At 47.3% G+C, this 23236-nt stretch overlaps 1 protein-coding gene across 3 annotated transcripts; it reads right to left on the bottom strand.

The window, feature by feature from the left end:
- Positions 1 to 1487: 1487 nt before the first annotated feature.
- On the bottom strand, positions 1488 to 8447 carry LOC125346583 (olfactory receptor 13A1-like). 3 transcript variants are annotated; one of them, XM_048339279.1, is made up of 2 exons: positions 8262 to 8447; positions 1488 to 2419 (listed from the first exon to the last, which is right to left on the bottom strand). In XM_048339279.1, exons 1-2 carry the CDS (start codon positions 8314 to 8316, stop codon positions 1488 to 1490), a joined length of 987 nt encoding a protein of 328 aa, XP_048195236.1. In that variant the 5' UTR covers positions 8317 to 8447. The 3 variants fall into 3 exon arrangements, with proteins under 3 accessions (XP_048195236.1, XP_048195237.1, XP_048195238.1); XM_048339280.1 differs by lacking the exon at positions 8262 to 8447 and adding an exon at positions 3663 to 3676 and having other exon boundaries at positions 1488 to 2409; XM_048339281.1 differs by lacking the exon at positions 8262 to 8447 and having other exon boundaries at positions 1488 to 2420.
- Between the last annotated feature and the right edge of the window lie 14789 nt (positions 8448 to 23236).

The following is a 23236-nucleotide window of genomic DNA, read 5'->3' as shown; positions in this document are numbered from 1 at the left end:
ATCAGCCATTTTGGCAGACAGTACTTGGGGATCACCCAGGCAAGGGTGCTTAACTTCAGTCCTCAGAGAGCCAAGAAAGGCATCCTTACTAAAACTGCTACCTCCCAGTAGAAGAGCTTCTGTAATGATGCATATTTATTTATTTATTTATTTTTCCAGTTGTAGGGTTTGAATTTCAGGGCCTGGGTGCTGTCCAAGTCCTTTTTCCATTTGAGCTACAGTGCCATTTTCTGTTTTCGCACTTTAGCGACAGTGTCATTGCTCCCTTTTGCACTTGAGACACAGTGCCATTCCTGCTTTTACTGAGTGGTTTGTTGGAGACAAGAGTTTCATGGACTTTCCTACCGGGCCTGGCTTTGAAACAAGATGCTTATATTTCAGCCTCCTGAATAGCTAGGATTACAGGTGGGAACCAAAGTGTCTGCTGTTACTTAATAGCTATTATTAAGGTGATACATGGAAGCATTATAGTTACATAAGTCAGGTAAAGAGTTCCTTTCTTTTTGTACAATGTCACCCTTTCTCTTGCTCTCAGTTAGGTTTTTCTTCCTGACCCAACCCACAAATTGTATAACTCAGTTTTTACATCGTGTCTAGTGACTACCACTGCTAAATTTGCTCACCCTTTGCCCTTCTGTTTCTGTACCTTGCTCCCATTGCCTATGACATATAAATAAGACAAGGAAAAAATGCAGAACCTGAGCAGCTGTTGCACCTCCATATTGTAGCTTGGCCTTGACCGGGCCCTGAAGCTTCCTGGAAAAACTGCTGAACTTGTCAATGTGAAGCCTGAACAAAATGCAGTCTAAAATAATCAAGGTAGCCAGAGAGACTTCATTTGACCAGAGGTCAGTTAAAGTTAGAATGCTTTAGCCATTGTTTGTAAGACACTTCACTGCCTTGTTTGATAATTGTGCTGAGTGCTGGAAAGGTGTAAACTCCCCAAGCAATAGATCAGCAGTAAATACTTTAAGTGCCAGGTGTTTCACCATGCAATTAAAATATTCAATAATGGGACTCTGAGCAAGTTACTGCTCCAGTAAGTAACTAATGTATACATATCAGGAGGGGACTGACGCCAAAGTTGCTTGCAGTACCCCTCACTAACAGTCCCAAAGTCAATAACAGGAGATGGCTGAAACCAGATGTCTTTTGCAAATTTTGACTAACTGTATTGAGGTTAAGCAACAAAGCCCCAGCTAATCAGGAATAGATAACACACTAACAGTAAAACCAATTACATGTCTTTTAAACTAGAAATCCTCTGGTCTTGTTCGTTTGGCAGTATAAAAGCCCTTGGCTACATCCATGAGGGCACAAGCTCGAGCCTGCTAATAAATGGCTCTTGGCTTTCGCATCGAAATTGGCTTCCCCATGGTCTTTGGGGTAGGCGGTCCTCGAATTTTGGGCATTTCAAAAAGAAAACAAAACCAACAATGAAGACGAAAACCTACCTGTTGCTTCCATTTCCAGCAGTCCAAGATGAGTTAATTTTTGAAGAAAGGGACAAGTTTCCTGAGGGAAGCTTTGACCTCCATGTTCCTCAAAGTGTAGATGAGGGGGTTGAGGGTGGGGCTTGCAATGGTGTACAGTACTCCAGCCACTTTGCTCTTCTCTGCACTGTACCCGGACACAGGACTTATGTATGCATAGAACACAGCTGTGTAATACATGCACACCACGATGAGGTGGGAAGAGCAGGTGGAGAAGGCTTTCTGCTTCCCCTCTGAAGATCGCATCCTCAGGATGCTGGAGATGATGAATCCATAGGACACAATGGTCATGAGGAAGTTCACTATACCATAGAATGCATCTGCCAGTGTGGTCATGACATTGTTCACATAAGTGGAACTACAGGAGAGACGGAGCAGAGGAGGGATTTCACAGAAGAAATGGGTGATGACATTGGGCCCACAGAATTTCAGCCGCACCATCAGCCCTGTGTGGATGGCTGAATTGAAGGCACAGATCGCCCACACTGCAGCAGCAAGCACACTGCAGAATGCTTGACTCATCATGGTGCTGTAATGCAGGGGGTGGCAGATGGCCACATAGCGGTCATAGGCCATGACCGTGAGGAGCAGTAGCTCTGAGGACGCAGACCATGTGAGAAAGTAGAGCTGGGCCATGCAGCCCCTAAAGGAGATAAAGTTCTTCTCTAACATCAGACCTGCCAATGTCTTGGGCATGATGGTTGAGGTGCAGATGATGTCCATTGTGGCCAAATTGAACAGGAAGAAGTACATGGGAGTGTGGAGGGCAGGGTTGAAGCTGATGGCCACGATGATGAGGGCATTGCCTGTGAGGGCCATGCAGTAGAGGGAGAGGAAAGAGCAGAACAAGAAGATCTGGTATTTGGGGTGCTCTGAGAAGCCTTGGAGGATGAATTCTGTTACCAAAGTCTGGTTGCTCATGGTGCTGGAGTGAGAGGCTTTCAAGAAGTATCAGGAGAATCTCTACCCAGAGCTGCATGTGACTTGAGGGCTAGGATGAGAGATGGAAGATGGCCTGAGAAAGTTTACCATGTTTTATGCATACATGAACACATGAGGTGAACATTGAGTAGTTGCTGTAGATTTGTTTAAGGCACATGTAATCCCAGTAAACTCAGAGTCTAAGCTCTGAAAATTGTGGTCTAAAGCCAACCCAAGCAAGAAAGCCTATGAAACCCTTACCTCCCATGTAACTACCCCAAAGTTAGAAGTGGATTTGTGGCTGAAGTGATCTACCACTAACATTGAGCAGAAAAGCTCAGGGATGGCACCCAGGACCTGTGTTCATGCCTCAGGACTGGCACACTGTTAGACACCTGCGCACTCGAGTAAGCATGTATGTACACACTCACCCTGGTCAACACATACACATACATTATCTTCAAGCGAGGTGATGGTGGCTCACACTTGTAAGCCTAGATATTCAGGAATCTGATCTGAAGTTCTCGGATCACAGTGAGAATGGGCAGGAAATCCATGCAACTCTTTCCTCAATTATCTAGCACAACACCAGAATGGAGCTATGGCTCTAGTTGTAGACAGACAGCCTTTAGAGAAAAAGCTAAGAGAGAGTGCCAGTCCCAGAGTTCATGCCCTAGGACTGTCATTTAAAAAACCTTCAAAGTATCTGTGTGGCACTATTTATGACGTAAATATTTTTAAATAATCTATATTCTTAAAGATGAGTTTCCTGTGACATAGGGACATAATGCTATATGGTGTTTTTGAGGTGTCTTAGTGACAAATTTTAAAAGAGTATAAAAAAATTAAAACATTGTGATCAGATTTGCGGGCGTAATGGACATCAGCATATGCATCTTAAGCAAAGTCACCAGGCACATGAGACCAGAGTTTCATGGTGGGGACAGATTGTGGTTGATTTTCCTTTCCCTCCTAGTCAGTGTGATTTCTGTTCTTTCTCTGGAGTGTCCTTTGTGAGATGCATCATGGATTCTCCCTCTAGGAGCCCTTCTACACCCCCAGATCACCAAGGAAGAATCTTTCTCAACAGTTCCTCCTAGAGCTCCCTCTTCTCCAGTTCCTGTCTTCCCACACAGCTTAACCAGTATGATACCATTCGCTTTTTCCTCCACCTCTTCATTTAAAGATAAAAATGAGTAATGATTACTTTTTATTAAGAATTCCACTTCAGGCCAAACTTCAAGACACACATTTCCCATCATAAATGAGGGCTTACACAAAAAGCCCAAACATAACCTCCCAATCAAGTTATGTCACATATTTGTAAGGTACAACTATTCATGTGTGTGTGTGAGAGTGAGTATGTGTGTGTGTACCAATCCAGGCTCTTGCAATTAGGGCTTGGGCACTGTCCTCAAACTTTTGTTCTCAAAGCTAGCATTCTACTCCTTGGGCCATAGCTCCAGTTTCAGCATTTTTGGTGCATAATTGGAGATATGAGTCTCAAAGGCTTTCCTTCCCAGGTTGCCTTCCAACTGTGATCCTCAGATTTCAGCCTCCTGAGCATCGAGGATTACAGGCATAAGCCATCAGTGCAGCTGTTGTTTGACTGAAGGGCACCACATCCTATGCCTTCCAGCCACGTTGGTCCAGTCCATAGCACATATTAGTGGCAAGCCAGAGTCATGCTGCCACAACTGCAAGTGGGGCAGGCAAGCCCATTGTCACTTATGTCCACAGGATGATCGGATGCCATGTGTTGGGCATCAGGAGCCGCCATCACGCTGGAAAGGCAAACCCCGTCCTTGTCACCACTCAGCTTCAGAGACAGATAAGGAGGCACCTCCCATGCATATGCGGTCTGCCCAGGTTCTGAATATAAGAGATTGCAACGGCCATCCACATTTGAAGAATAAATTGCCCTCAGATAAAGGCATACTTGCTGTGACTTCCAGGGCAGTGGGCAGGGTCCTCATCCCATCAAGAGTCAGGACTACAAGCAGATTGCATGACAATGACTGTGAATCCTCTGGTAGACCTCAGCCAGTCATTTGCTCTTCTTAGAAGAACAAAGACCTGTCTCCTGTGAGGTTGTTCAGGCACTGCCTTTAATTCTCATCAAGAACACAGGATAATTACTAGGTGCACAATTAGAAAGAACAAGATTGCAGATAGCAATGACCAAGCTTAAAGTCGTGCTACAGTCACACAACACAGTGGCCCCTGCAACCAGGCATGGGGTGTGTAAACAGAGTTGTCTTCACTCTTCTGAAACCTCCTGCCGTCCATTTGCAGGACCTAAGTAATGCATGGTGGATGCACTTCATCCCCTTTGAAAGACAGCAATACATGCCATCAACATTACCGACACTAAAAGACTCATATCGTTGAGTTTTTCTTAAAGTCAGATTGAATTTTCCTAGAACACAATTTACTTTTAGTGAATCTCATCTTAGATGTAATTTATTCTTCACAGTTTCACAACTGGAATATTATCACTGTTTTTTTTTATTATTATCACGGTTTTAAAGCACGTGAATAAGAGTGGAGAATTTAATCTTTTCATTATTTTATCTTTGAACTAATCCAAGATTTTCACAGACACCATATAATTCAGCTACTATCTATGAAAGAAGTTATTCCTATTATAAACATTTTAGAAACAGAAAATTAAAAATCGTTAGAATAAAAACTTCTAATCCTTGCTTGGTGCTGGTGGCTCCTAGCTACTCAGGAGCCTGAGATCTGAGGATCAAGGTTCAAAGTCAGCCCTGGCAGGAAAATCCATGAGACACTTATCTATAATAAACTACAAAAACAAAAAAACAAACAAAAAACAAACACGGGGCTGGGGATATGGCCTAGTGGCAAGAGTGCTTGCCTTATATACATGATGCCCTGTGTTCGATTCCCCAGCACCACATATACACAAAATGGCCAAAGTGGCGCTGTGGCTCAAGTGGCAGAGTACTAGCCTTGAGCAAGAAGAAGCCAGGGACAGTGCTCAGGCCCTGAGTCCAAGCTCCAGGACTGGCCAAAAACAAACAAACAAACAAACAAAAAACAGTGCAAGCGGAGGTGTGGCTCAGTGGTAGAACACTAATATTAAGCACAAAAGCTCAAGGATTGCTCAAAGGTCCTGAGTTCAAGCCCAGGACTGGCACAATTAAACCACCTGCAAAAGTTTCAATGCTCATTTTTCTGTCTGAAAGATGTTGTCCTGATGACTTTGTTCCTTTTTTTATTGGAATTTTACAAGAGAATCTGTGACTTAGTCACGCACAGAATTAGCGACCAAATCAGAGTCTTGTCCCAAGGTTTTAGAACTTAGTCTACAATTCTCTGCTATTAAATTTTCAGTTCCCCTTCTAGATCTAACATCATCATATGCCCAAAGAGCCACAAAGTAGGATTGTCAGTCAGGAATCAGAATAACATTTATGGTTTTGACATGACAGGTAAACCTTAAACTCCCAGCCCATTTGGGGCACAGCATTTACTCAATTATTTCATTTGCTGATTGAATAGTGATAATGCCTAAGAAGGAATAATATACTATTGCTGGCTTTAGGCTAGCTAAATGAAAGCCAGCAGGCATTTTATACCCATGCTAAGCATACGGAAGCATTAAGTGAACTTCCTCACTTTTTCATATCACACAATGAAGCACAGAATCCTCAGAACAATAACAGCTACCTTGAAAGAATATGATTCTACCGTTGTGGTGCTAGCGCATTTTATGTGTGATCTTCCTCTTTCTGTCAACCACAGCTGAGGATGGAAACACAGGGAGACTCAGTGCAAGCTCCGAGGACATCGGTTCAGACAGACAAAGCTGTCCTTGCCCTATTTAAGTTGATCTTCCAGTTATTTTTGACTCATCTTTGGTAAAAGTTGTCTCTTTCTGTGGGGGACTCTTGGGAGAGGTGTTCACAGCCACTGCTGCTCTAAGTGGACCCTGAAGGAGCAATTAAATTAAGTCCTTTATGCAGGGTGCTGGGCTATCACTGATGATCACACAAAGGCCAGGTCAGGCTAATGTCCAATTAGGTGAAAAGGGGGTATAAGCCCCAGTGGAGAGTGGGCAACATCCTGTCCCAGGCCGGAGGATCTGGGCAGGGCACAACCAGGCTCAGGTGATCATTCACATAGTCCTTACTCTGGACTTTGATGAAAATGGCGGGTCAGAGCTAGCCCTTCTGATCTCTCTTGCCAAGAAGACTAGAGCCATGGGCAAGCACCCTTGTGCTGCCCTCCATGAACCACCTAGACAGCACAGTGTCTGTTTCCCCTCCCTCCACCACACAGCACCCTCTCTATCTCTCTTCTCCTTCCTTTCCACTCTCCCATACCTTCTTCTTGTCCAAATCCCACCCAGATTGAACTCCATCTCCTCAATCAAGCCTTCTTTGTCTCCCTAGAGAAAACGACCATTCTTTTGGCTCAGCCTCTGTTTTAGTCAGTTCTTTGTGGGATTTGGTGGCAATAAAGCAATCTTCATAACCTCATAGACACCAAATCCTATCTGGGCCCAAATGGTAATGGTTGTCTGACCCTTTGTGACATTTTACTCACTAGAATAAGAATAAAATGATTTATCTTGTTACTCTAGCCCCCAATACAGGAAAGGGACTTGGAACTATTTCATTTTCTCTTCCCTCAACATTAGCACAGCATATGCCTGCACAAACACACATTTCTCTTCCGTTAGTTAGCAAGCAAGAACAGGCTAAAAACCAATTACCTATCATTCTAGGGCTATGCCCAAATGTTTTGGGCCCCTCAACCAATAACTTTTTACTTATTCCCCGAGTCACTTGGAAAAGTTTTACATTGAACACTACAGAACAGTATTAGCAATACTCTGTGGTTGAAAACTAGCATAGCAACATATTATCTTTATCACCATATTTCCTACTTTTTTTTGTTTGTCGGGAGTCATATCTTTGACTCCTGAGGGTCCTCATTTAGGGGCATGTATTGGGAGCATAAGACCATGAGCTTTAACTCAACTTTTAACATCTTTACCATGCTTCCCAGATCAGTACAGAAAATTTGCAGTTTTCACTCTTAGTCACAATGGCCATGTATGCGAGGCAAGCACTCTTGCCACTAGGCCATATCCCCAGCCCCTAAATCTTAGCCTTTTAAGTAGCTAGGATTACAGGCATGAACCACAAAAGCCTGGCTAGAATTTCATTCTTTTAATATATACATGTACATATATTTATTCTGAAGGTGATATACAGAGGGGCTACAGTTCCATGAGTTAGGTAAAGAGTATATTTCTTTTTGGACAATGTCACCCTTACTCTCGTTCTCCCAGCTATTCCCTCCCATCCTCACCCACAAGTTGTGTAGTTCATCTTCAACATAGTGTCCAGTGAGTGCTACTGCTGCATTTGAATTTCATTCTCTTTATGGCTGAATAGGATTCCATTGTAAACATATCCACATTTCCTTTATTCATCCATCTGAGATGTTGACAGACACCTCAGGTGATTCCTTATCTTTTGCCACAATTCTTAATGAACTCCTCAAATTAACTCTTTAGTTTATTTAGCCAAAATTTTCTTGTTAATATGCACTCTGAGCCTGTCCTGGACAGCTCAGTGCTGGGCCAGACATCAGCAGATGAACTCCATTGACTTTGGGACTGTCCACAGACCACTCATGGCTCAGGATGAGGAAGGGAGGTGCCTAGGCCCTGGCTGGTACCTGCCAGGCTCAGCCTGATGAAGGTCACCTTCAACTGCCCCTCTGGGCTGGAAGCCCTCCAGTGGGGGCTGTCCTTTACAACTCAAATAGTCTTGCTGATGGTGACTGTGGGTTCCATGGAAGCTTGGCGAGGTGAGGGGAGAGATTCTGATACAGTAAATCCTAATTCAGCCATTAACTTCATCCTCACCTTGAAACCAAAAGATGCCTGGCAGGACAGGGGGCCTTTCTCAGAGGGGATGGGAGGCTGGGTGATTTCAGTTCTCTGCTCTGGGCACAGATGGTTCACATCTGCATGTGGCAATGAGGCTGTGGCCAGACACTGTTGTCAGAAACAGGAAGCTTCCTCCCCACACCCCGTGGTCTGGACCCTTAGCTAGGAACAGTTTCAGAGTGCAGAGTAGCCAAGCCCCTGGTGGGGATGATGGCATACAGGGGTCCTTCCACCATCGTAGCCTATGTCCTTCCAGAATGCTCCCTCTGCAGGGGGGGCTGTCCTGTCTGGCTACCTGAGGGCCACTTCTGCCCCACAGTGTGTTCCGCAGGACAACTGGGGCCACTGGCCATCTTGCACAGACAGAACTGACCCCAGACCCTGTAGGACCTGAGGCAGGTTCTATCTGAACTGTAGGCTGGTGACTAATGGGGAAAAGTCAGCAGGCTCCAGGGCACAGAACTGGGGAGAGGATGACCAGGAGAAGAGGGAGGAGGAAGAGTAGAGGAAGGGTGAATCTCTGGAGGGGTGTCTTCTAAGGATGGGAGAAATGAGAGCTCTCCATGGAGGCAGTCAGTGGTTCAGGCAGGCTCTGATGAGATAAGAGGCCCTATACCCACAAGGCTGGCCATGGAGCTGTGTGAGACAGGATGGCCCTGACTGGAGCATGAAGAGATGGACTCTTATAGCAGGCGCAACACATGGAAGGGATCTGTAGAGGTCTCAGTCCACCTGTGGCTGAGATGAAGATTCCTAATGCCATGGAGGAATGGTGAGAGGGCGGCAAGGGTCACAAAGCCAGAGCATCAGATGAGCTCTGCTGTCTGGGGCTTTACATCCAGCTCCAAAATTACTGGGCCATATGGCCTGGCCCAAACTGCCTCACTCTCTGAGGTTGTTTCTTCATCCTTTAAGGGAAGATAACACCTAGCTTACAGGACCATTGAGCAATCTGAATGGGGCCATGCCTGTGTGGCCTCCTCCCTCCAAGGGTGTAGGTCATCAGCTATGTGCATCAGCCACCTGGCCTTCAAGTCCCAACTCTGGGTGGAATCACAGCCCTGCACTGTGAGCAGCTGGGAATCAGGACAAGTTCTGCACTGTGGCTCACAGATGCCCAGCATAGGATCCATGAGGACAGGTGAGAGGAAGATGCTGAATCTGTGTGCTCAGATCCTTGGCTCATAGCCTAGAAAGTTCCCTTGAGGCCAGGAGGGGTGTGAGTATGCAGAGAGAAGGGGGCCTTTGGGCATTAGCAGAGCAGGCAGAGCAAAGGGAAGTGAGTGTGTGGTCAGAACAACAGGGGAAGTGGCTTTCCTGTGGCTCTGAGGGTCAGGAGGGACTGATGTTAGGAGGGCTGAGTGAGGGGGAGAGAGGGTGCCAGGGCTAGACTAACAGGGAACAAAGGAACTGAGGCAGACACCTTAAATGGGAGGGAAAACTCATGGAAGAGAGGAAGAGACCTAGTAGCTTCTCTAAGGGACAGCAGGCTGACTATTCAGCTCATTGGGGTACAGTGAGAGGAGAATGGGACCCTCTAAAACCCCACCCCCACCCATGCTTTCAGGCACAGAACAAAGGGCCCCCAGTTGCACCTGGGATGAAATCACTAGACTGTTTTCTGCAATCTGAAGGGCTTTTCCACAGCAAAAGTGGGTCAGGCTTGCAAACTGGTCATGCCAAAGGGTTTGCTGGTCTAACTTCATGCTACAGGAACAAGGGAAAATCATAGGTACAAAGTCTGGTGGTCATGGTTCTAGCATCTAAGGGGGCAACTACTGGAAGAATCAGCAGGACAGAAACAGGCTTCCCACGAGGAAGATACCAGGCAGGGTAACAGGAAAATAAAGCCCCAGGGAGATATGTGGGACTAGCAGTCTCCTAGGTTTTTCTGCCCTAGCTGGCTTTGAACCACAGTCCTCTGATCTCAGCCTTCTGAGTAGCTAGGTTTACAAGCCTGAGCCACCAACATCTGGCTGTCCTTCCTTTTAACTATCACTTTCAAAGGAGTGTTTTCAGATAATCTACAAACCTTGAGTGGCTAGGTGTGGTTGTATATGATTGTAATCCCAGCCACTCAAGAGGCCGAGATAGAAGGATCTTGCAGAGTTTCCTCTCTCCAGGAGAGGGTCAGGTGTGTTAGGACAAGGTTGTATTCATTGTCTGTGTGTCCACAACATTAGGTTCTCGTGTGATGTAGTAATTCTGCATGTGGACACTAGAAATGGTGTACACCAGGTGCTGGGTCCATACCACATATGTGAATGGCCACATGGATGTTCCTCCCATTCTATAGATGGAATTGGAGCTTAGAAGTCGAGCAATTCTGGTGTCAGTGAGCAGTCATGCCCCACGACAAGAAGTCACACTTATATGCGACAGCCCAGCATGATAACTCCTGTTCATTCCGGTGGCCATGCCATCATCATCATCATCATTATTTTTATTATATTAATGAATATTATGTTGCTATATGAAGTTGTGATTCTAAAAGTCAGGTTATGAGTACAATGCTTCTTGGTCAATGACACCCCTTCCTTCACTCTCCACCATCCCCTTCTTGCCCCATCTTCAAGTTAGGCAGTCCAATTTTTGTATAATGTACATTGGCTATAATGACTACATTTACCCACCCCACCTCCCTCCCTTCCCCTTCTCCCCACCACTGTCCTCCCCTCCAAACATGAATCTACTTCTTGGTATTCATTCTGATAAAGAGTGCATTTGTTCAGAGACACCTATGGACTCATCCCCTAATTATATCACCCTTTAGTCATTTTGTTCATGTGTATATGCATACAGCCATGTCTATGTTATCACACAATGTTGTATTTTAGACCTAGCTTCCACACATGAGAGAAAACATGCAGTTTGTCTCCCTGACCCTGGTTTACTTCACTTAATATGATTTATTCTAGCGCTATCCATTTCCCTGCAAATGACATATTATTCTTCCTAATGCATGAGTAAAATTCCCTTGTGTATACATATCGCTTTTTCTTGAGCCACTTGTCTCACGTAGGGCATCTATTTTCATGACTTGATTACTGTGGATAATGACAATGACTTTATCATACCCTGACTTGGAGTGACTTAGGTAGATGCCCACAAGTGCTATCGCACGATAGTTCTATGTTTAGTTGTGTGTATGTGTGTGTGTGTGTGTGCATGCACGCACACCTGTCCTGGAGTTTGAACTCAGAGTCTGGGTATTGACCCTGAGCTTTTTCACTCAAGGCCAGCACTCTACCACTTCTGCCTCTTTCAGGTGGTTAAGTAAGAGATAAGAGAGAGGCCTATCTATGGACTTTCCTGCCCAGGCAGGCTTTGAACCACCATCTTCAGATCTCAGCAGCCTGAGTAGCCAATATTACAAGTGTGAGCTACCAACACCTGGCTATATTTAGCTTTCTGAGGAATCTTCAAACTGTGTCTTGAAAGAAGACCTAGACTAAATGCAGGAGACCCAGCCCTGAGCCAGGGAGCCTTGGTAGATGTACTGGGGAGTAATGGGAAGACATGGGAAGGCTTCCTAAGACAAAGGCAGTGTGGGGATGCTGGTCAGACTTAGTGGAAAGGAGGGGGTAGGCTGGCATTTCATATGTAGACAGCATCAGTCCCAAGACAGCTAGGTGCTGGTGGCTCACACCTGTGGGCCTAGCTACTCAGGAGACTGAGATTTCAAGATCCTGGTTCAAAGCCAGCCTGGCCAGGAAAGCTCGTAAGACTTATCTCCAATAAACTAGCAAAGAGCCAAAAGTAGAGGTGTAGTTCAAGTGGTAAAGCACCCTACTTGAGTGAAAAAACTAAAAGACTGGGCCCAGACCCTGTTCAAGCCCTAGTACTGACACAATAAACAAAGCACCAAGACAGGACTCCACACACAAGAAAGAAAGACTGGAGACAGAGAAGAGGCCCATGTGCTGGCCAAGATGCTAGCCAGACACAAGAAGCATGGAGTTCACCAGCCTCAAGTTGGGAGAGGCCTGGTGGCTAATTATATTCATTGCTTTCAATTCTGTATTGAATATATGGTTTCAAGCTTCCCACTAGAGTTATGCATCCCATGATATGATTGACAGGATATGTTCTAAGAAATGTATTGTGAGGCAATTTTGTCTTTGTGCAAGTACCACAGTGTGATGTCACACACGCCTACATAGTGTAGCCTTCTGTATACGCTGGTTATTATATGGCAGGGGTTCTCTTAGGCTGTGAACCCAAACAGTACATCACTGCACTGAATACCATGAGAGCTATATACAATGATGTGTATATATATGTATATATCTTCACATATATACATACATATATACATACATATGTGTATCTAAACACAGAACATGTAATAGTAAAAATACTGTGATAAGATTTATCAGCTTCAATATAATCTCTCTCTCTTGTGTCTTTCTCCCTCCCTCCCTCCCTCTCAAATTGTTCTGGTCTTGGGGCTTCAACTCAGGGTCTAGGTGCTGTCCCTGAGCTTATTTGCTCAAGGCTAGTATTCTACCAATTGAGCTGCAGCTCCCTTACCAGCCTTTCTGGTACTTAATCAGAGATAAGAGTCTCAGGGATTTTCCTGCTCAGGCTGGCTTCTCAACCAGGTTCCTGAGATCTCAATCTCAGAGTAGCGAGTATTACAGGCATGAGTAACCAGCATCTGACTCTGTCAACATTTTAAGAAAGACCAGGCATTCATGAGTCCCTACCCCAGACTCCACTGTTGCTGGGTGGGGTTGGGAGAAGGATTTCTGCAGGACCAAGGAGGCAGCCCACTGGGGAGCATATCTTGGGGGTGGGGGCTAATGAGAAGCTGAGTGGAAGGAGGGGGAAGCTTGGGAGCATAAAAAGAGAGACAGGTAGACTGCTGGGCAGACAAGAGATGGATTGGGGCAAGAGATGAGGAGAGACTGCAGTACAGTAGTTAGGAAGGCCTGGAGTAGAAGGAGAAAAAATGTGACCCAGGAAGCTGGGGACTGGGGAACCAGAGACGGAGGAGTAGGGAGAGGCCGGAGGACAGAGGGAAAAGGACGTTGGAGAAGAAAGAAGGGAGAGTTGTAGAGGTGCCAAACAGGGCCCTTGAAGAGACAGGGAGCAGAGGAAGATGAGGAGGCAGAATGCAGGAGAGAGGTGGGACTGTGAGGGAAGGCTAGTTCTTAAGAGATACTGAGGATGAAAAGAAATACAGTAATGGATTAATATTATCAGTATTATGGTATTAGTAAGACAGAATATATTATTCTAATTTATTCTTTATACAGTGTGTTACATATGATGTATCTTAATATGTTCTTTCTGGATATATAACATATCCTATTTGGGGAGGATCTTTGAGACTTTCATCTCATCTCTAATTACCACCAAAATACTGGGACTGGCTCAAGTGGTAGATTGTTTGGAGTGAAAAGCTAAGGGACAGTGTCCAGACTTGAATTCAAGCGCCAGTACTAATGCAGAAGAAAAAAATTAGTCTTTATTATTCAATGGAATTGTACATTGGGGAAGAAGATATTGGCTATCCATCACCTGGAAGCCATTGTGTGGAAATAATCTTTATTGTGGTTATTCTTACTGGTTTTGGTTCTGATGGTAACATTTTTCAGTGTTTCAATGATACTCATGTGCTATGCAAGTACTTATTCTAAGGTTTCTCTTCTCTACCTTACCTCAAAAGGGCAGCTTGTCTTGATTTACTTTTTATTTTTTGTGTGCTGTTATTGGGGCTTAAATTTGGGGCCTTGTGCTCTCACTTGGCTTTTTCTCTCAAGTTTCATGTTCTGTCACTTGAGCCATGTCTCTACATCTGGCTTTTGCTGGTTTATTGGAAATAAGAGTCTCCTAGACTTTCCTGATCACGTTGGCTTTGAAACATAATCCTCAGATTTCAGTTTCTGGAGTAACTAGGATTACAGGTGTGAGCCAAGGGTGCCTGCTTAATATATTGGTGTGTGTGTGTGTGTGTGTGTGTGTGTGTGTGTGTGTGTGTGTGTGTGTATTGAAGCTTGAATTCAGGACCTGGGTGCTATGTCTTCGTTTTTTAGCTTAAGGCTGGCGCTCTACCACTTGAGTCACAGCTCCCCTTCCAGAGCTTGTCTTTAAGAGATTCTAGCTGCAGGAGGAAGTAACTCAGGGCTGTGCAAGACAGTGTGAAGTAACTTTGCATCAACAGGAACTTTCTCAAAAGCTGACTATTTTCCAAAGTACCTTTTGCACCCAGCTGGTTCCGGTGCAGCACAGTAGCCCTCTTTACCCACTGCTTTGTCAACTCAATGGAAATGTGCTTGCAAATCTCTCCTGAAATTTGCCTCTAGGATTCTTGAGGAGATACTTAATGGCAATGTTATTTGAATGAGTGGCCAGGTGAGAAGACAGCACAGGAAGGGAAGTAAAGAACAGCACACATCTTTTATTTTTCATCCAATGATCCCACGATGGCGACACCAGTGTCTGCTCCAGGGAGGAGCCACCCAGGGTGTGCTGTGCACAGTTTTGAGCACACTGGTGGCTCATGCTTCCAGAGCCTGTGGTATGCAGAGGAGAACAAGCTCCACGGCAGCCTCCTCATAAAGAGGAAGCAGTCTGCCCTCTGCCCTCCTCCCTGAGCTATTGGAGGAGTCCAGTGAACCCTGAAACTAAATGAAAGGGCTGTGGAAATGGCAGTGGGCTACCAACATCCGAAAGCACGCCACATCCACTGCGCTGAGCAGGGGGCTCAGGGCCAGTTCTCAGACTGCAGAAACAAAGCAACAGAAATCATTCTTATGCCCAACAGCTAACTCTTCTTACAGGGAGTCGGCCAGATTAAGAGTCTGCCTAGGTTAGCTAAGTTTCAGGTCTGATTACAGCAAGGTCCTAAGGCTGCAGTGTAGGAATCAGAGTTGGGAATCCAGAAAGGGACTTGACCACAATTTCCTCTCCTAAGGCTGGGCACACTCTGGAATGAAGTCATGAACTTTATGTTGAAATATATGAACCTGTCAGCTGTGTTCCTCACAAATAGTCAATTCTGAGTGATTTTATATGGGTTGACCTAATAATAAGCTAAATGGTGGTGGGAAGGAAGCATGATATAGTATGTATTTTTTGTCTGGTTCAGGAACTACAGGTGGTGGTGGCAGGACACAGATAATCTCTGAGCACCCGCAGTCCCTCCCTCCCTCCCTCCCTCCCTTCCCTCCCTCCCTCCCTCCCTCCCTCCCTGCCTCCCTCCCTCCCTGCCTCCCTCCCTCCCTGCCTCCCTTCCCTCCCTCCCTCCCTCCCTCCCTCCCTCCTCGTGCTGGGTTCCAACTCCGGGTGGGGGGCACTATCCCTAGGTTCATTTGCTCAAGGCTAGCTCTCTGCCAGTTGAGACACATGCCACTTCTGGCTTTTGTTTTCTGTGATTAATTGGAGCTAAGAGTCTTACAGACTTTCCTGTCCAGGCTAGCTTTGAATCGCGATCTTCAGACCTCAGCCTCCTGAGGAGCTAGGACTGCAGGCATGAGCCACTGGTGCCCGGTTCAGGGGCACTTTCTAGGCTCCAGGAATTCGGTAAGACGCTGTGAAGCAGGCTCAGAGAAAGCTTCCCAGCATCTGAGGCTAGCAACCTGTTCACCCAGCCAGCTATTCTCTCCTACACTCACTAGCGCCTTCTTTTCTTTTTTGAGGTCCAAGGCCAGGACTCAAGCTCAGAACCTGATGCTCTGGCTCCCTGGCTAGCGCTCTTTCCCCGGAGCCAGGCTCCCACAGCCCTTAGACCCTAAGGGAGGCTCCCAGGCTCCCAGGCTCCCACCGCCCTCCTGTGACTGCCCTCGGGCGGTGCCTGGCGCTCCAGCCAGCCGCGGTGCCCATATCCGGAGTTGCCTTGGTTCCCCAAATGCTCAGGGTCCGGTTCTCCACCGAGTTCTGACCCCTGGGACCGAGTGTTGCTCCCTGGCGTCCAAAACACCGCGAGTTTCCTAAGACCTCTCTGCGCGGGTTCTCCGGTTATTCGGTTCAGATTCCTTGGGGGCGGCCCGGAACCTCAGGAATGGGCCTGAGCTCCCAGGTCTCCCGGACAGGGAGACACGGACCTGCTCGACAGCGGTGCTGCCTGAGGCTGAAGTCAGGCCGGCGTGGGCCTTGCGCTCCCCGCCATCGAGCAGGGGACGCCCGAGGCAGGGCGCAGGGGACGCGGCCGTGGCCCTGGTCACAGAAGGGGCCTCTGGTGACCGTGGGGCCCTTGCGAAATGGAGAAGTCTGGCGCTTTCTCCTCGCGTGGAGGAGGCGGGACGCCCAGTTGACCCACGGTCCCCGCCGGGTGCCACCTTCCCGGGCGCGGGGCGGGCCTCACTCCCGTGCCGTCGGCCTCGATGGCGCCTCTGGTGCCCACAGCCCAGTTCTGGGGGCGTCGGAACCTGTTCCCGCCTGCCCCGGGCGACCCGGCCGCCCGCCCGCCGCCCGCCGCCGAGCGTCCTCACCGCGCCGCGCTCAAAGTCGTTGTAGAAGGCCTTGTCCAGCAGGTGCTTCTCGCTGCAGCCGGCCGAGCCCACCAGACTGAGGTAGATGTAGTCGTCGGTGCCCGCAAACCACTGGCTGCCGGTAGCCACAGTCACGGTGTAGGAGGGCATAGTGGACCCAGCGGGCGCCTAGGACCCGCGCACCAGTGCCGAGGTACAGGCGCTACAGCTGGCGGCTCCAGCCCCGAAGCCCCTCAACTCCTAACTCCACCCACTCATGGCTCCACCCAGGCCGCGTCCCGAACCCCACCTTCTTTCATAAGCACACCCACTCATGGCTTCCCCTGCCTCTCTGCTCCTTAGCCTTGGCCCTAGAGCCAGGCCCCTGATCTCCAGCTTCAGTCTGCAGGGCTGCACCCTGCTTCGACTAGCCGGGGTCCTGTATTCTACGTCCAGTCATAGGTATCTACGGCAGCATAGGTATCTTAGCAGCCCCGGCCCGGCAACCTAGCTCTCATCCCCTTAATTCCTGCCCTCATTAGACAATCTCTTACTCATCACCTTTGCCTCGCTTCTGTCTGCCTCCGCTTCCCTCAGTGCCAGGCTCCTGCAAGGCGCTGGGACTGGGCTCTGAGGTCCCCAAGAAGATTATCTGTAGCCCCAGCCCTCACCAAGTTCCCATGGTTAGTGGAGGGCTTAGGCACCACATTTGCTCTTACACAGATAAATTGGAGCAGGGGCACTCTGGATGTCTGAGGACTGGGAGGAGGGTGAGGAGGAACCTGCCTGCGCAGGCTGGAAGTCTTCCTGGAGGAGGACACCTGAGCTGATGCTGATACTTAGGATGAATGAATTTGGAACACAGAGTTCTGTCTTCCTTCTTCAGTGGCTGAGTTGAGCTTCTCTCTGGAGACAGCTGCGGGTGGAGGCACTGAGGCAGGACAGTCCCTTCTGCGCTATGGTCGGTGGAGAAATAGAGACAGGGAAGAACCCCTGATGGGAACCTCTGGAGGATTTGGGCGCTCCTGAGGAGTGGTGAGGGGGTGGAGGAAAGGAGCTAGTCTTGTTTGAAGATGGTAGGGGAATGGACAATGGATAGGCGTCCTCTGGAATTTAGAGCCTTTCTTTTTCATTAAAAAAATTTTTATTTTTGCCATCCTGAGGCTTGAACTCAGGGCTTGTGTGCTGTCCCAGAGCCTCTTTGTGCTCAAGGCTAGCATTCTACCACTTGAGCCACAGCATTACTTCCAGCTTTCTTTTTTCTGAGTAGTTTACTGGAGGTAAGAGTCTCCCTGCCTGGGCTGGTTTTGAACTGAAATCCTCAGATTTTAGCATCATGAGCAGGCTAAGCTCCTGAGGATTATAAGCTTGAGCCACTGGTACTTGATGATTTATTATTTTTAAGTAGTTGTACAGAGGTGTACAGAGTTTCAGTTCAACAAACCACTTTATGAGGGTATTGCTCTGTGTGTGTGTTTGTGTGTGTGTATGCCAGTCCTGGGGCTTGAACTTGGGGTCTGGATGCTGTTCCTGAGCATTTTTGCTCCAGGCTGGCACTCTACCACTTGAGCCACAACTCCACTTCCTACCTTTTGGTGCTTAATTGGAGATAAAATTTGCATAGACTTTCCTACCTGGGCTGACTTCATCACAATCTTAAGATTTCAGCCTCCTGAGTAGTTAGGATTACAGACATGAGCCACCACACCTGGAAAGCTTTGCTAGTTGTTTTCACAGAATGCACATTCTGTGAGAGGCAGTGGGTCTGTAATCTATGTATCACACTTCGTACACTAGATCTAGTGAATGGGGTACTAGGAACCAAGCATAGGAGCCCCATTTTGGAGAGCCGGGACCCCATCTGGTGGCAAATTTGGCTTCCTACTCCACTGGCCAGGACATAGCCAGGGCAGAGGCTGACCATGCCCTTCTGCCACTGCACATGAGATGAAAGCAGATTCCAGTGGGACTGACTTTATTCATCAACAGGCAAACACCAAGCAACCACCAGGAAACCAAGAAGAGCCGCTGTGGTGAACAAAAGAAGCTCGGGGATAGCGTCTAGGCTCTGGGTTCAAGCCCTGCCACCAACAAAAAAATAAAATAAAAATCAAGCGCCAAAGGGGTTTTCTGGGGATTAGATTCTAAGATAGGAAAATCTCTGGGTACATTTGTGGTAGATCAAGTGAAGGCTGCCTTTGAGTGCACAGAGGCTCTGGCACTCAATTGTGCCAAAGAAAACACATGCTCCAGAAGGTAAAGCTATAGGATTGCCCCTTATAAGGAAACTGGAAGAGAAAGGAATAGGCCAGACTCTATCTCAACAGGTAAGGACTGTTTACTGAGGCACAGTGAGTGCAACCTTCGTGTGGATTGGAGGTTGTGCGAGGAGGTGGAGCTGGAGTTAGGCTTTTATGGGGTCTGTCAGGTTGCTGGAGGGCTCACAGGTGCCAAGAATAAACCACCAGAGGTCGCTGGAGGGCTTACAGGTACTGGGAATAAATCACCTTCCTATTGGGAAACACCATCTACATCAGCCGTTCCTAGATGCAGGAGCCTGAGACCAACTGGAACCACCTAAACTTGTAGAACAAGTGGTGTGCTCACTACTACCACTGACCAATTGCCTTTTGCCTCTGCCACATAAACCCTGCCTGAGCCAGGCCCAGGTGCGACCTTTCTGATCCTGACCAGAGGGGCGCCTGGGAGCGTACCCCAATTAACTCTCTTTCAATCACCTCTACTTCTCTCTGCATGCTCTCTCCTCGCCTAGAACCTCTCAGGGTCTGAGCAAGGAGACAGAAATTATCAAGGAAGCTATTAGGGCTAGTGGAGGTGGGGACTTTTAGTTGGGACCAAAATGGAAGGTTGACAGTCAGGCTTATGTTGGATTGCTCTTCCTGCCTCAAGCAAGTCTGTGTATACCTGGGGTTTTGCCTGAAATTCATATGCACCTAGGATAATAGGGTAGGGGTCCTTTTTCATATCCAATCTTTAGATACATAGATCAGGCCAAGAGGGAGAGGTAAGGCCTTCACCCCTTAAACCTAAAAACGAAATGGCTAGTCAGGCTCCTGGTAGCTTACACCTGAAATCCTAGTTACTCCTGAGGCTGAGATATGAGGTGTTTAGAAGCCAGCTGGAGTAAGAAAGTCTGCATGTTACATGGAAATTCAATCAAGACAGAGAGAAGCACATTTTGAGAGGTCTAATTGGGAGTCTTTATTCGAAAGCCAGCAACTGCGAACAGACTCAAGTCCCAAAGAACCTGCAGCCCCAAATGTAGCGAGCACAAAGCTTATAAAAGCAAGACCACAAGATTGGGGTGGGGAACTAAACCTAACAAAAGTGTTATACATAAGCAAAGCAAACTATCTAGGGGAATAATCACGGGGCAATCAATGGCCAGTTATCTGGGGGGGAACAATCAAGGGCAAGTATTTCCTGGAGCTAAACAACATGACACTTCTGCAATTGGAACAATAACCCATTTCACCTCTAGGGTTTTGGGAACTGAGTGAAAGTCCCTACCATCTGTTAAGACACCTAGATGGCAGTGAGGACAAGACGGCATTACTTAGACTCGGTATCCATATTTTGTTCCCTACTGGTTTCATATACATAGAGTCAAATCATTGATTCTTTAGTGAGAGGGCTGTATTGGGCACTTAGGAGCAAGAATTTAGCTGAGTTAATATGATTTTGAACAGAGTTTACAAAGCAATTGAGAAGACATGAACCTATGGTTAGAGAAGTAGAATTAAAGGCCCCATGGCTGCAGATATCAGAGATGTTAGCCTTTGGGATCAAATAGACAATTTTTTTGGAACCAGTTCTGGGAATTTGCTAACCTTTGCTTTATTGTTTCTATGTTTTTTTTTTTTTTTTTGGCCAGTCCTGGGCCTTGGACTCAGGGCCTGAGCACTGTCCCTGGCTTCTTCCCGCTCAAGGCTAGCACTCTGCCATTTGAGCCACAGCGCCCCTTCTGGCCGTTTTCTGTATATGTGGTGCTGGGGAATCGAACCTAGGGCCTCGTGTATCCGAGGCAGGCACTCTTGCCACTAGGCTATATCCCCAGCCCCTGTTTCTATGTTTTGTCTCACCAGAGAGATGCTTTCTTGTATTCAACCTTTTGACTAGCATTAAAACCATGTTTCTTCTAAGGCTGCATGGAATCCCCCCTTCAGCTTTTGCTTTGGCTGACTCCAACTGCAACCTGAGGAGTCTCCAGAGCTAAAGTTGGCTCTGTATGACTGATACCCATGTGGTCAGGATGCTTTCTGTGGAAAGCAAGTGAAAGGTGTGGGGAACCCCCCTTTTTTTTGAGTCCCTAGAAACAGCAGGCTTAGACAAGGTAGTGGGCCTAGGGAAGGGCAAACCTAAGCCAAATAACACATGCCCAAAGCAGCTTGACCTAGAGCTGCTTGACCATGGCAAAAGAAAGGAATGAGGAAGACCACTCAGTTTATGGGAAGATCCAAGAAGAGAAAGATTTAAGGCTAATTAAGACCAGTCACATCCAGAACCAAGAATTGTATTGCTTTGATTCCTTTGTTTACTGGAGTTTACAGGAATTGTAATCACTAACAGCAGTTCTGCTTTTGTATGTCTGCCTGCTTGCTTTGCCTAACTTGCCAGACCACCTGCGAGTAGTACATGTGATTTTTGCCTTTAAAAGCCCAGCCCTATTTTGCGCCCCCTCCCGCCCCCCCCCCCCCCCCGGGCAGCAGACGCTGTGCACAGCTAAATAAAGACTCCTAGTCCAATTGACTGAGTGCTGGTGACTATTGTCATGGGTTTGAGACCCATCTGGGTATCTGGTATACAACAGTTTCAGCTAACACATCACCAGCAATCCTTTCCCAGGTCAGGGTGGGTAGGCTTCACAAAGCTATGTACCCCAGAAAGAATGTCACACAAAGAAGGCTCTGGGGAGGAGCTGAAAGAAAAAGGGTGAAGGGTCAGTGCAAAGCAAAAAATCTTAGCTTCAGCAGATCTGAAGTGGTGCTTGCCTTTAATCCTTGAGCCCGCAGGTTTTAGTCATATGTGGTGGATCCAGGCAGAGATCCAGTCTACTTTTGCCATGGTTGGAATGGTCAGGATTGTTAGAATTTTTTGGGGCCAGTCCTGGGGCTTGGACTCAGGGCCTGAGCACTGTCCCTGGCTTCTTTTTGCTCAAGGCTAGTACTCTGCCACTTGAGCCACAGCGCCACTTCTGGCTGTTTTCTGTATATGTGGTGCTGGGGAATTGAACCCAGGGCTTTATGTATATGAGGCAAGCACTCTTGCCACTAGGCCATATCCCCAGCCCAGGATTGTTGGATTTTTAAAGTAGCTAGCCTGTAAAGGAGAACGCCACGCGGTCATCAGGCAGGAGAGAAAAGTTTATTCTGCTGACCTGCTCCCAAGTTCAAGGTGCATGAGGTAGGCAAGAGAGTGAGCCACCCTGGGGGGGGGGGGCCGGGATGCCTTATGTAGGGCAGGGATGGGGAGGTGTGGCCAGGATGTGATCTCAGGGAAGGGGGAGGCAATCGCCTCCAGGTATGGGAGTTGTCTAGGTAAAGCATGGAGACAATCAGGTGGGGGCACCTGCATGTGGCCCTCAGGGAGAGGACCTTACAAGGATGATGTTGTAGGGTCCCTTCCAGGTGGGAGTAAGGCTGTCTTTGATGGACTTCTTAACTCAAACCAAGATTCCAGGTTGGAAGGGATAGGCTGGATCTAGATTGGGCAGTGGTAGTGTCTCCCAGACCTGCTTATGCACCTCCCACTGAGTTGCCTCTAAGTTCTGCAGAAACTGAAGTAAGGAAGCATTATTAAGTTAACTTAAGGTGGGGGTCTGGCTTCAGTGAAATCTATCTCCCACAGCTTCTGCTGGCCCTTACTAATGGGGGCGGCATTTTACCCTCTTCTGTGTTGATGTGTATACAAGCAGAGCATCTCTTTCACAATGTCTGCACGGGCATGTAATAGCAAAAGCGTATATTTAGAATCTGCACAGATATTTATTAAGACCTCTTTACATGAGTGTATGAGACCTCTTAGGCCCAAATGGCCAGTGTCCAGAAGAGTTTCTTGATCTACTAACACTCTAGCCTTACCCTCTTTCTCGGACCAGATGAATTCATGTGGTTGGTGCCAGATCAAAATTCACTGCCAGTTAAGACCTTGAGCATATACTGGGGGCTGGGACTTTTGTTAATTCTGAACTCTTCCCCACTTGACAGCCCTAGCATTTTACTACCCACTATATCATGTGAGTGATACGCAAGGGTGGATGTTCCTGCCCAGTTACAAAGTACACAGGTATGAGCATGAGATAGGCATGCTTATAAACTATTTTCTGATGATCCCCCCAGCTCTGATTACTGTTGAAGGGACAAGCACAAGTGACTCCATTCAGGATCTGACACCACTCCCATTTATCTGAACAGTTATTTTTCAAACTGCCTCTGGATGGTCACTCATCTCCA

The sequence above is a fragment of the Perognathus longimembris genome, chromosome 2, assembly GCF_023159225.1.
Source record: "Perognathus longimembris pacificus isolate PPM17 chromosome 2, ASM2315922v1, whole genome shotgun sequence".
Taxonomy (NCBI): Eukaryota; Metazoa; Chordata; class Mammalia; order Rodentia; family Heteromyidae; genus Perognathus; species Perognathus longimembris.
The sequence above is the reverse complement of the archived record's forward strand: the minus strand, read 5'-3'. Positions and strand labels throughout refer to the sequence as shown.

Excerpts from the sequence above, each read along its gene's own strand:
- LOC125346583 (XM_048339279.1), bottom strand. The coding sequence starts at position 8,316 with ATGAAGTTAATGGCTGAATTAGGATTTACTGTATCAGAATCTCTCCCC. Across the intron at positions 2,420-8,261 it reads AGAATCTCTCCCCTCACCTC|GCACCATGAGCAACCAGACT; the intron begins GCCAAGCTTCCA and ends CCTCTCACTCCA.